Consider the following 12544-nt stretch of genomic DNA (forward strand, 5'->3'; position numbering starts at 1 on the left):
TATAACAATTATATTCTGTGTTTACTGGAATGTAAATAGCGCTAACTTTGACTCCAATTATCTCAACTTCGGTATGGTCAATCTTTTCTAATTTTATACGTGTGTGAATCGTGTTTTAATAAAAAACATCAAGTTTAGAAAGATGCCTAGGAAAATTAACAGACCAACAACCTTAAAAGTAAAATGTCGCAAATAGAAAATGAGAATGCGTCCATTTCTCATGCAGGAAGCATTGCCAAATTTAAAATTAACCTCGAGCAACGTAATTCTGTGTGTTGCGCAGTGATACATGAAGGTAGAATACCAAATAAATATTTCATCTCGCAGAACGCGGTAGCCGTAATGCACACGTACACATTCACACACAGTATGACGCGCGTGCGCACACGCACACATATACATCGCGAGCAATAATGAATACAGCAACAACGCTGTAATATAATTTGCCACGCGTGGAACGTGCAAACAAAAGACCGCCAATTGTATATGCAGCGGCCGAGAGGAGTTTATTAACGTCGGATTTCTCTCTTTCTCTCTCGCTCTCTCTCACGCGATTTAGATTGTACGCGCGGTATCGTTCGCGTACGTGACGAAGTAATACGTTGCACTCAATTACGAGAATGTGCGCGAGGGCAATGCGGGAAAACATCTGAAATGTAGCAGCAACAGCCGTCGCTGTTGCCGTCGCGAAACGAAGCAGAGAGGCAATTTTTGCGTAGGTTCGTTTATTGAAATCCACTTGTACTATATAATCAAATTTCTTTAACGACGTCTCTGTGCGTACGGTCGCTGTTATACATCATCGAAAATAAATGCTATCTATCATTGATTTTGCGAAAAAATACGCCGAAGTATACCCGCAGTCGGTAGTAGTCGCCTCGGCTCGACGTTCAAACGCAATTTCGAGGATTCAGGTAGATATTCCTGAGCGTTGCGTATGTACAGTCTCGAAGGTACCGTAGAAAGAAAGACTCGTGGCGTAACGTTTGGAAATAGTGATATATCTCTTTCTCCTTCTCTTTTTCCTTCGATTTACATCAATGTCTCACATGCCGCAGAAGTGTTCGAATTTCGAATGGTACTTCCTAAATTATCGATTAAAATACATTTTTATGCACCAATATAACACGGTATCACCAATTTTGTCATGACTTCGTATATATAACACAATGTATGCGTTAGAAGGATATAATTAAACGTAATTAATTCATATATATACAACCCAAATAGTCTAAAACATCTTTTTAGATGACAAGAAACAAGTGTAATTACATGTATATATTATCACGATCAACGAGTCATGAATTATTGCACCTATTCATCATAGTCATATTTAGAATCCGCTCGGATTCGAAGTATATGCTAAAATAAATTATTTTAAAATGCAACATCTTCAGTATACTATTGACTGGAGATTATTTAAACGCATAACGTTGTGACTTTATTTGTGACTTTCAGTGATTGTTTTGCCAAACGTGTATAAATAAATAAAAGACTGAGATACTAGGCCTAAGCTTAGCGTTATCACATCCGCATGGAGTTCTGGTCAACAAATAAAAACGTACGTTTAGCAAACGCTTAAGGAAATAAAATTCTCGCAAACTGAGATTGAATTATCACTGAGATTAAATTATGCAGCCTGTAGTAATCTCGTAACTAAGTACATTATAAATCACAACGCAATCATTGATTAGACATACGAACAACTGATTGCCGAAAGACTAGCGACCTTCGGAAGTTCTGAATATCATCTACTTAGTGTCGCTCGACATACAGCCGATCGCTGCAAGTTACAATTGTACATTTATAACAATTGACAAGAATAGATGTTCCATTGTTACATATTGGCAACAAGTCTCTTAGAAATTACTCATATGTAAATAAGTACGACACATTCGCAAAATCCTCAGCTGTGTTCACGAGCATAATTTATAAATGAACTTGAGACGATCCGTGCGTCGATTAAAACGGTCTTACTGAACCAAAAATCCATATTTCCTGAGTATGGAACTGCTGTAAATGAAATCCCGCGTCAAGATGAATCGGGAGCAAATTCATATATGAATTGCATCGGAAGCGAGAAACGACCGACATATTAGAATTTAAATTATTAGGACGGCTTAATATTTACGTATGGATTCTATCTTATTAAATGAAAATGCATTTACAGTCTATAAAACTGTTCAGATTAGATCTCGCTCAATTCGTCGTAATCTTGCAAAATTGATTCATTGTTGCACCGGACCGACCGTAGTTTGATACGTTATAGACTGGACGCCTCTTCATCGGGAATATTATTTAGCTTGCCCTTCCAATAGTAAGTAGGCGGCCCTGTGGTGAAGCAATATTTCCGCTCGAGCGGAGTGTCATTCTCGACGTAATACATAATGTACATGTTACACATCTCGTCTTGATTCGTTTCGCCCACGACGGTGAACCTATCACGCGTACTTTCCATCGTGCAACGAGCCGCCAATATGTCGCCGTACGTGACCGGAACTCTGTTAGTTACCGGGTAAAACATCTGAGGCGTCAGAGGATCCCTCTTACCGAGTTCGATCCATTCGTCGTTCGGCTTCACCACGTAGCCCGATACTACTTTACCCAACGAGTGAGTGTGCGTTCTATATGCAAACGGATAAATAGTTTTGTTCTCTGTTATCAGGCACGACGACTCCATATGTACCGTTTTTCTAGGTGGAATGACACCACCTGTCCCTAACAGGATGACACCAGCCAGCTTGTTCAGCGGGTGCGTCGTGTAATGCAGAAACACACCTGAGTCATCTGTACTGCCGTCCTTGAAGTGATCAATATGTGCATAGTGCACCTGCAGCACTAAGTACTTTATGGGAGAGTCACCACCTACTTTGAAGCCTACTCCTTCTGGTAGATCCAACCTTGGAGCATCCCTCGCCCATGCGTAAATAACCTGTGACCAAATAGTTTTTGTCTTGCTCATGTATCCATGATAATTGTTTGATATACTGTGTGATATTGATTTTTACCTGAGATCCTTGACTACAAGGAGGCGCAGTGTTGTGCCTACTCGTGGGCTGTGCCATTTCTCCGCAATTCCAAATTGACATTGAACTACCTGGTCTTGTGCAACCGTAGATAAGCATGTGATGAGTCGTTCCCATCGTTGCATTTGGCTCGAAACCAGTTATATAGTAATTTTTTGTATAGTCTATCTTGATCGGAGTACATAAGTACAGTTCGGGCTATGAAAACAAGGAAGTCATTTTTATATCCCATTGTTTATTAAATTACTATAATAGAAATTAAGTATAAACTCGCAAGCATATGGTCGATCTTTCCATTAGTTCATTCGTGTGTATCGTGAGAAACATATGTTAGAATATTGCCTAGACATTGATTAAGTGCTGCGTAAAAAATCATAACAATATAAGTACCTACCGTGTTCGGCTTCACGTTCGGCATGAGAAGAGAATACTTCTCGGCGTAACAACGCGTAAACTTCAGGAAAATCGCGAGACAACATATCAATACACGTTTCTTCCACATTTTCGAAAAACGATATATCAGTCACACGTCGGATTTTATGAGTCTACGATAAAGTAACCACCTGTCAAATGCTACAGGTCGGTCGATATGACACACCGACTGCAATCGAACTGCGTGACGTAAATAACAAAAGGGTACGCAGAAGTGTGTTTGTGGAGAACTTCACGCCAGCAGCGACATCCTGCGAGAGCGCGCCACGAGAACGATTTCAAACATGTCAAATCGAATTTTCGAATGAAATTTTCAAATCGCTCAGCTCTTAGCGACTTCCTGATTGTTACTTAACCTATTATCTAATTCTTACCTTCGATACGTATATTAAATATACGTTAAGGATGGATAATTAGTTACTTAATTAAAAGTTAAGTTCAAAAGTGAAAAAGTTAATAACTTTAATTTAACTTGGTTAATTTTTAACTTAAACTAGTTAATTAAAAATGCATTAACTTTAACTTGTTAAATTTGTTTTGAATTAAAATAATTCATCAATGTTAAAATTATTGCGTGCTGCTTGCGATATAAAATAACAGAAATAAGAAATAATGCCAGCAGAATTCTTTTGTCTCTTTGAGCATTAATACTTTTTTCTTATACCTTAATGACTTAAATGGGATATTGTTTAATAGATCGCGACAAAATTAAAATACAACCGCTTGCGCATCGTTTATTCCAAATATTATAATGAAATATCCCTGCAAATTATGCAGTTATTTCGCATATTTCAAAGTAACATGTCGAAGACTGTAATTATTTTTAGCAATTAATTGCCCAATTACGTTGAATCAACGATCTCTTATGTACATGTATATCTCAGCGCATAAATACCACGCTAATATTTCCGTGGACGGATAAAAATTGAACTGAACCCGAGAGGATGTTTCCCAAATGCGAATACTTCAGATACGAATAATTCGCGATCTCGACCTAAGCGCGTGTGTGTGCTTGCACCAATTATATTTCTTACACGATATTAAAATATCTCAGAACGAAGTATATGAGACTTTTGCGCTGAAGATTCATCGCGTGAAACGTTCAGTTTCGCAGAAGTCCGAGGATTCCCGTTCGTTACGTCGTTTTTGAGAAACATCAGCTCGCGATAAAATTGACCTGTACACGGCACGCGCTACAGATGCTGCGTCGTGATGTATTGACCTGCCGATGCGACGAAGTTCGCCCGAGCGTCGCTGATGCCGATGCAGTTTATCTCTTGTTGATGAATATGTCACGAATCTGATCCGTCAGCCACTCAATGGCCGGCTGCAGACCTTCGCCGGTTAACGCGTTCGTTGCACGTATGTGCCACGGCTTGTTCTGTATGCGCTCGAGTCCCAATCCCGCGACTAACTTCACAGTAGTCAGGGAATCGGGCAGGTCCATCTTGTTCGCCAAGAAGAGTATGGGTATTTTGCGTCCTGGAACGTTTATCGTTCGAATATTCGGAAATCTTCGGAAATCTTCGTGAGAAGCGCGAGCGGTCGACGTTGGTAAACGTAGCCTATCGACGAATCAGAAGCTCAGATTCGAAATTTCGTTGTAAGTTTGAAAGTGACGAATAGCGGCGCGAGGGCGAAACATACTTGGCCGTTAATTCGAGAACCTAACTTTTTCCAGATCAGTTCGATAATCTATTCATAAATACGAGGTTCGGCTGAACCAGCTTGCACTTTTTGCTTTTGGAATGAAAAAAATATATGAATTGAAGGAACGAAGTTCCAACGCAACACTAGTTCAACTAAAAAGAACAGACGCACTCCATTGGCTGCGGAGCATCTGAAGATGAACTTACGACGGTTTTAAGTATAAGACCTGACTATGAATATCGGATATTGTGTTTGAAAATGTTATGATGAACTAACATATTTTTCACTTCTATAATTTTAAATAAAAAAATATTCTAATTTCTTTCCTTTCTTATTATTCTAAGTAAATGTCCATTATATCACTACAGGGTAGCTTTATTTTTCACTGGTCATTCATATCGACAATATAACATACCTGCTACATCTGGATGCTGCAGAAGCATGTCCAATTCTTCTTTCACGACAACCAGTCGGAGTTTATCGCTACTGTCAATGATAAAGATAATTCCATGGCAATCCTTGTAATAATGTTCCCACAACGACCTGTGACGATCATGACCGGACATATCAAACGCAGTAAAATTGACATTTTTAACTGAAACAATAATTTCGACTTACTATATCAAAAAACAGAAACAAGATATTAATACTAATATATATCATTCATCATTGCATAGGTTTCTCATAAATAATTTCACTTGCATTATATATATTTCCGTGCTTCGTGTGCATTTTAGTTGAAAAAAAAGCTTAGCGATATGTAATGTTTATGTGTGATGACACCATCTTAATTAAAATCTTACAATTTACTTTTTGATAACATATATGGGATTCATTATTAAAACGTAAAAGAATAATTAAATAGGTTTCACGTAAAAATATGTACTTTTTTAATAAAAGATCATCTTGAGAGTAGCGAAAACACCAGCGCGCCATCTAACAGAACGAAAATGTCATACGGAGTAGAAATATCTGAGAATCACTGAGAGACGCGAGACTGAATTTGGCGCGAATTTGTCGTAAGTTCGTTGAAAGAATTTTCCTGCGGTATTCTTGCTAATTAACGATTCATCCAAGCAAGAAAATGCAGTCTTCTTCGAACAAGAGTACGGGTGATAAAGTGGCGAATAAAAAAAAATCATCGTTAAAAGGTCAAATATCCTAACCCCAATATGTCAACACAACGTCGAAACAACTGATCTTTTTTGCATTTTTAGGTAAGAACATGGAGAAAGAGAAATTGCTGGAAGAAATACGAATGCTGAGATGTATGATCGAACAGGGCGAATGGAACATGGAGAAGTTGCGATTCAAAGACGTGGAACACACGATTGAGCCGCGAGACACACAGATCTTACGCGTTAACAGAATACCGAATGTCGAAGTCCAACTGCAGAATGATTTGTACAGATTCGCTGGTTTCCATTGCGTCAAGTTTAAACGGTCGGAAATTGTATTTAATTTTGTGTCGACTAACGAGCAACAAAAGGACAACACTTACGCTGTACAAATCTTGGCAAAAGATGGAAAAGGCAGTGTGGGAAAATGGGTGATGCCAATGTCAGTTGATATGAATCAAATATCGACCAAGATACCGATCGACAATTTAAGAAACTTAAATGCTTTCTTGAAATATTGCAAGCACAATATCGATTGCTACATCATACGACAAGAGCAGTATTTGTCGTTGAAGGTATGTTCGTGACATATATGAATACAAACAACATATATAAACTTGTCTCAATGGCTAACAAATAATATATTTGTCTTAGGAACATACTTTGCATATGAAACACCTTGCTTTACATTCTAATATAGGATATATGGAAATTAATCTCGAATTGTATGGTGTATACGATAAGGAGGATGATAAATATATAGATTTGATTGTATACTTATTGTACCATTCTGATGAAGCAAGACCATATAAGGTCGAAGTTGACACAACAGCGAAGAAGAAGCTAAGTGACGAAGCAAAGCAAAGATTGAAAATATACTTGAAGGAGTTTAAATTATCCGATCTGAGAACTGCATTTGATAAAGTGTTCATGAAAAATAATTCTGCATTTACATGGACGCAAGCAGACGACAGTGATAGTCCATTGGAAATTAATGTATGATACTTTATTGATAATATATAAATTTAAAAAGATAGATAATATCTTCTGGTTGTGTGATTAAAGTATGTTTAATGATTATTTTATTTTCAGGACACTAGCATCTCCGACGAAGAAGGCTTTTTAGAACAATTACAGTCAGAGCGAAAGAAATCATTAAGGGAAGCCAAAAGGAAACGTATACTGCAGAATAAATGGAACGAAAGGAAAAAGCAAAAACGTTTTATGGAAATTGGTACATCATCAGAAGATAATAGAAAAGGAGAACAAAAAGATAATAGTAATGATAATGCTCATTCAATGGTAGAAATATCACATACTGAAAAACCACGTCAAATTTCAGTAAATAAGGAAGGAACTGAAGAAGCTGTATCTTCCCTAAAACAACAAACTAATGAAAACCAACTGGAACAAACCCCGATGAATAAATCTAAAAGTAAATTAAAACAGACAAAATTAAATTTCCAAGCTGCCCGATCTGCAAATTCTGACAATGTATATAAAAAGTTGTCCCAAGCAAAACCACACAGTAAATTTAACAGCAAGAGTCAGAAAGCAGCCAAGTTGATCACTAGTACTCCATTGAGGTACTCCATGGCTCCTCGTGTCATATCTACTTTGGAGATTGATAATATTACTGAAATTATATCTCCGCCAAAGAAAGCAGCAGGTCATTCAAATAACTCGAAGAACAGTCAGAACTTAAACAATAAAAAAACTTGAACAAAAATCCCAGAGCCAGTGAGAAAGAACGCTAAGGTAATTAAATGATTGGCAAGTACACATACTGTGAAAGATGTTAAATTCAAAACCTGAAATATGAAAAATTGAGAAGTAAAATATAAAATTATTTATAAATACTATTTACAAAAATAAAAATTAATATAATTTACATACGTAATAATTTAAAATATAATTTACAAACATAATAATTATAAAATAATGAAGCAAACCTTTAATAGAAAGTAACTATAGATATTTCATGTATTTTTTATCCTTTCTCTCACACACCTTCGTTGTACTATAATATTTGCAATACATTTATTTTGATTCCCACGCGACTGATGATATTTTATTGTAAATAAAATACAGTGCCATAAACTCTGATTGTACTTTTATGCGGGTGCGAAACATGTGAAAACAATTATTGAAAGCAATCAAATTTCGAGGCGTCTTTGACACTTTTGTCGCTCTTCGCTATTTAACTTACATGCGAATTTTTCGACATTAAACCCGACAGTGGGCACTATGTCTATGCAACGGTCATCCTCGCGTTTGAAATTATTTATGACCGTCGACTTACCACTGTTGTTAAGGCCCACTACTAAAACGTTTACTTCCTTTTTCTTAAGACCTAAAAGGCTCGCTAAACGATCGAATAACCCCATTTTCTCCCGTCGTCGTGAGCTCTTTCGCGTCTATCGGACATCAATAATCATCCCCCATGTATGTTCAGACTAACCGCAGAGTAAAGTGGGGGGTGAAACCACCCCTTTTACTTCTTATCTACACCCACATTGCCAACTAGAATTTGGTAATAAAACCAGCAGCGCACGGTGTTCATTTTCGTGCTGGGTTTCTTGTTGGATGGAAATACTGCGTTCTGATTGGTGCATTTTCAAAAAAATGCATGGAAATACACCAATCAAAATACAATATTTAAGATTTAAGATTCATATTTAAGAACCACTGGTGTAGTGTATGTTCAGTATTGCCATTTTAAATTGTCAGAAAGAGTGTTCGAATAAAATATCTCACTTTTTCTTACCTTATGAACGTTGCACACGATGAGTGATAAGCGATATTCAATAAGAGCTTTGATTTTCTTGAAAAGAGAACTATTACTGCTTATGGCAATATGTGAAGACCTTAAAGGCCTATGCACAATAAAAACCATAGACAGGAGAAACGGAGAATATTGGTATTTTCTAAAAATGCACCAATCAGATCACAGTACGATGACCTGAGCCAGCAAATCGAAAATGTTATAACACAAACAATAGATTTCCAACGTATTGGAAACCGTGTATCAATTGCTGTTGCACTGATATATGGTTTCCGATAGGTTGGAAATCTATTGCCTGTTATTCTCTGTTCCTGTTACCTATGGTTTTCATTGTGCATAGGCCTTTAATAGCTATTGGAAGCTTCAAGGCTATTCTCCACACGCCATCTTCCGAGGTGTAAAAGTTATTATACGCTACAACTGAGTATTGTAATGAATGTACTGCCGCAGTAAGCGTGCTATTTTAAGAAAATCCATAGTTTATTAATGGTTTATTGACGAACTTAGTCCCAGAAGCACGTGTGTATACCTTGATTGCCAAACAAAAATTTAATATATTAAAATGGTAAGTCTCAACGTGCATCGGGAAACATGTTTTTCATGCACTTGTGGATTAGGTTAGGATAAGCTGTATATATATACGATAATAATTTTATTTCAGCCGAAAGGAAAAACGAGGAGATTTATCGACAAGAAGAATTCTGTCACATTTCATCTGGTCCATCGTTCACAAAAGGATCCATTAGTGGCCGATGAAACAGCACCGCAGAGAGTACTCGTACCAGCTGGCGACACACAAGCTGCTAAAATAGAAAAAAAGTCAATAGATAGCGAGAAACGTAAAGAGGAGCAACAGAAATTTGGGATCTATTATGATGATGACTATGATTACCTGCAACATCTCAGAGACGTTAAATCACTTTCGGTCGAATGGCAACGTGTTGAAAACACAAATGTTTCCAAGAATTCCGATGACAAGGACATTCCCAAAATTAACTTACCATCTTCTGTATTTGCTTCAAATGTTGAGGAAGAGGTTGGCATGCTCAATAAAGCAGCACCAGTTTCTGGGCCACAGTTACATCTTGATCCAGATGTGGTTGCTGCAATGGATGACGATTTTGACTATAATGACCCTGAGAATCAATTAGAGGATAATTTTATTGAGTTGGCTAATGCTGGAAGTAGTGACGATGATGGTTTCAATAGAGAATATGGTAAATTTACTAAGAAGTGGTATGTGCATATGTATGTTCATAAAAAATCTTTAAAATATTGTCTTTTCAGAATATGAATTGAATGAATCAGACAATGATTATGATAAATCAGATATCTCTTCTGAAGGTTATATGGAATTCTCTGATGAAGAGGACGAAGAAGAAGAGGAAGTAGGCAGCTTGAAGGGGCCTCAGTATACCTTTAAGGACGAGGAGACAAAATCACGGTTTACAGAATACTCTATGAGTAGTAGTGTGATGAGAAGAAATGATCAACTCACACTACTAGATGATAAGTTCGAGAAGGTATTTGTATTTCTGTGTTTCATCATATTATGATAATGTTATTGTAATCTCTATTTGTTCTTATAATTATTTAGCTGTATGCTGCGTACGACGAAAATGAAATTGGTGCTTTAGATTGTGACGAAATAGAAGGATATATTGCACATGACTCAGATCTTGTATTGCAGTGTGCTAAAGAATTTGAGAAGAAACAGAAAGAAGATGTAAGTACAACACAATATATACAATGGAAATATACAATGAGATATATAAATATATGTTTTTCCGTACTTGTAGACAGAGAATATTGCAGAACTTATGAAAGAAAGAATGAAGATTATAGAAAAAGAAAGTTCAGATTCAGAAGATGAATGTGATTTAGAAAAGCTCGTCGTTGATGCCCATGAAAGGGATAAATGGGATTGTGAGAGCATTCTTAGTACATATAGTAACATTTATAATCATCCTAAATTGATTCCTGAACCAAAGGTAAATTATTTAATAATATTGCGGACATAATAAATATTATATGTAAATTAATTGTGATATTTAACTCTAGATGTATGTTTATATTTACATTTCTGTATTACGATTTTATATATTTATTTTCTTTTTCTTTTAATAGCGTTTACAGAAAATGATAATTGATCCAAAAACTGGTATTCCAAAAAATGTACTAGGTAATACATCTGGGAAATTAACAGCTGAAACGTTAAGCCGATTTAATTTTGAGAGTAATACATTAGAATCAAAAGGTGTGCAATCTGTAGCAGAAAGTAGGAAATCTACCTTAAGTATACTAAGTGTAAGACCCAAAGGAGAAACTTCCAAGGAAAGGAGAGAAAGGAAAAGGTCACTCAAAGAGTACAGAAAGGTATGTAATTTTATTAAATACTTAAATTTGTAGTACAATTATTTCTTGCGTATTAAATAATTTGTCCTCTTTTAGGAAAGAAGGATAGAACGGAAAGCAAATACAGAGGCGTTTAAGGAGGAAAAGAAACGCCAAGAGAAGGTTCGGTTGAATAACAGGTTATTCATCCGCCATGGATACCATGTACTGTAAAATTTCCTGTAGAGACCTCTCGTAGACCGAAACGCGACTTTACAGTTTGGGTTTCAATATCATGTGTAAAAAATACACACCGTTGTATATTGAAGACTTTATCTAAAATATGATAACCCTTTGCGTTGGCACTTATCTGCGGTTTAGAATGTGTGTATTTAATTTGGAGAGAACGAAAATACAGGGGAAAATTGTTTAAATGTGTACCGGTCATATAAAACTTGTCTTATTGTTTCCTGCAATTATTATTGAATATAAGCGCGGTCTAATGATCAATACGTGAAATAAATGAGAAATATAATCAAAACTTCAATATAATTAATATAAATTAAACTGTAATTAATTGCATTGCGTGTTTTCTGTTTGAGATATAAACATTAAAAAAATTCTTTAAGTAGTGCAATTTTGGCAATTCTATATCATAATATGCTGAAACATATTCTCTATATGTCAATGTATACCTATCTTATACAATCTCGTTTTTTTTTAAACTTATTATTGCGAAAAAATCAAATCAAATCAAATTTGTGATCAGTAATTTGCACATTTGGTTCATGAAAACAATATCCAGGAGACGTTATTCCAACGCAAGGGTGTTGAGTATACCTTTTACAAAAATATACAAAAATAATATTTTACTAAGTCCTAATTTTTCTATATATTACAACTGTATATATAAGAATATATATATGTAATATATAAAATGGAGCCAATGCTTATATATATTTTTCCTCATGAATGCCAAAATCTCTATCCGTTTTCCCATATGCCGACCCACCCGATCGGAAGGAACTGGAAAGGTGCGTAAGGGCGGCTCGTGTTTAAAATTGGTTCGACCTGTCGCAAGATTTCACGATATGACTTTTTCGATAAGTCGAAAGAAGAAAATATATAGAATACGTAGTGGTATCGCGCAGCAGAAGACGGAAGAGGAGAGCGGCCACGTGAGAGCACGCGACGCGGAC

The 12544-nt window shown here is 36.2% G+C and overlaps 4 protein-coding genes across 5 annotated transcripts; 2 read left to right on the forward strand and 2 right to left on the reverse strand.

The window, feature by feature from the left end:
- Nucleotides 1–980: 980 nt before the first annotated feature.
- On the reverse strand, nt 981–3528 carry LOC106747041 (peptidylglycine alpha-hydroxylating monooxygenase). Its single transcript, XM_014624282.1, has 3 exons — nt 3421–3528; nt 3009–3224; nt 981–2932 (listed from the first exon to the last, which is right to left on the reverse strand). The coding sequence occupies exons 1-3, from the start codon at nt 3526–3528 to the stop codon at nt 2264–2266; spliced, it is 993 nt and encodes a 330-aa protein (XP_014479768.1). The 3' UTR covers nt 981–2263.
- Nucleotides 3529–4196: 668 nt separating this feature from the next.
- Nucleotides 4197–8781, reverse strand: LOC106747038 (ADP-ribosylation factor-like protein 6). 2 transcript variants are annotated; one of them, XM_014624279.1, is made up of 3 exons: nt 8529–8781; nt 5524–5703; nt 4197–4940 (listed from the first exon to the last, which is right to left on the reverse strand). In XM_014624279.1, exons 1-3 carry the CDS (start codon nt 8611–8613, stop codon nt 4729–4731), a joined length of 477 nt encoding a protein of 158 aa, XP_014479765.1. In that variant the 5' UTR covers nt 8614–8781; the 3' UTR covers nt 4197–4728. The 2 variants fall into 2 exon arrangements, with proteins under 2 accessions (XP_014479765.1, XP_014479764.1); XM_014624278.1 differs by having other exon boundaries at nt 8436–8781.
- LOC106747036 (probable serine/threonine-protein kinase irlF) lies at nt 5981–8098 on the forward strand. The gene is made up of 4 exons (XM_014624276.1): nt 5981–6259; nt 6326–6801; nt 6881–7222; nt 7319–8098. Exons 1-4 carry the CDS (start codon nt 6193–6195, stop codon nt 7946–7948), a joined length of 1515 nt encoding a protein of 504 aa, XP_014479762.1. The 5' UTR covers nt 5981–6192; the 3' UTR covers nt 7949–8098.
- Nucleotides 8782–9373: 592 nt separating the features above from the next.
- On the forward strand, nt 9374–11799 carry LOC106747037 (protein LTV1 homolog). Its single transcript, XM_014624277.1, has 7 exons — nt 9374–9576; nt 9673–10228; nt 10299–10534; nt 10609–10737; nt 10811–11002; nt 11139–11387; nt 11463–11799. Exons 1-7 carry the CDS (start codon nt 9574–9576, stop codon nt 11577–11579), a joined length of 1482 nt encoding a protein of 493 aa, XP_014479763.1. The 5' UTR covers nt 9374–9573; the 3' UTR covers nt 11580–11799.
- Nucleotides 11800–12544: the final 745 nt, after the last annotated feature.

This window comes from Dinoponera quadriceps, unplaced genomic scaffold, assembly GCF_001313825.1.
Source record: "Dinoponera quadriceps isolate SergipeBrazil2010 unplaced genomic scaffold, ASM131382v1 scaffold2099, whole genome shotgun sequence".
NCBI lineage: Eukaryota > Metazoa > Arthropoda > Insecta > Hymenoptera > Formicidae > Dinoponera > Dinoponera quadriceps.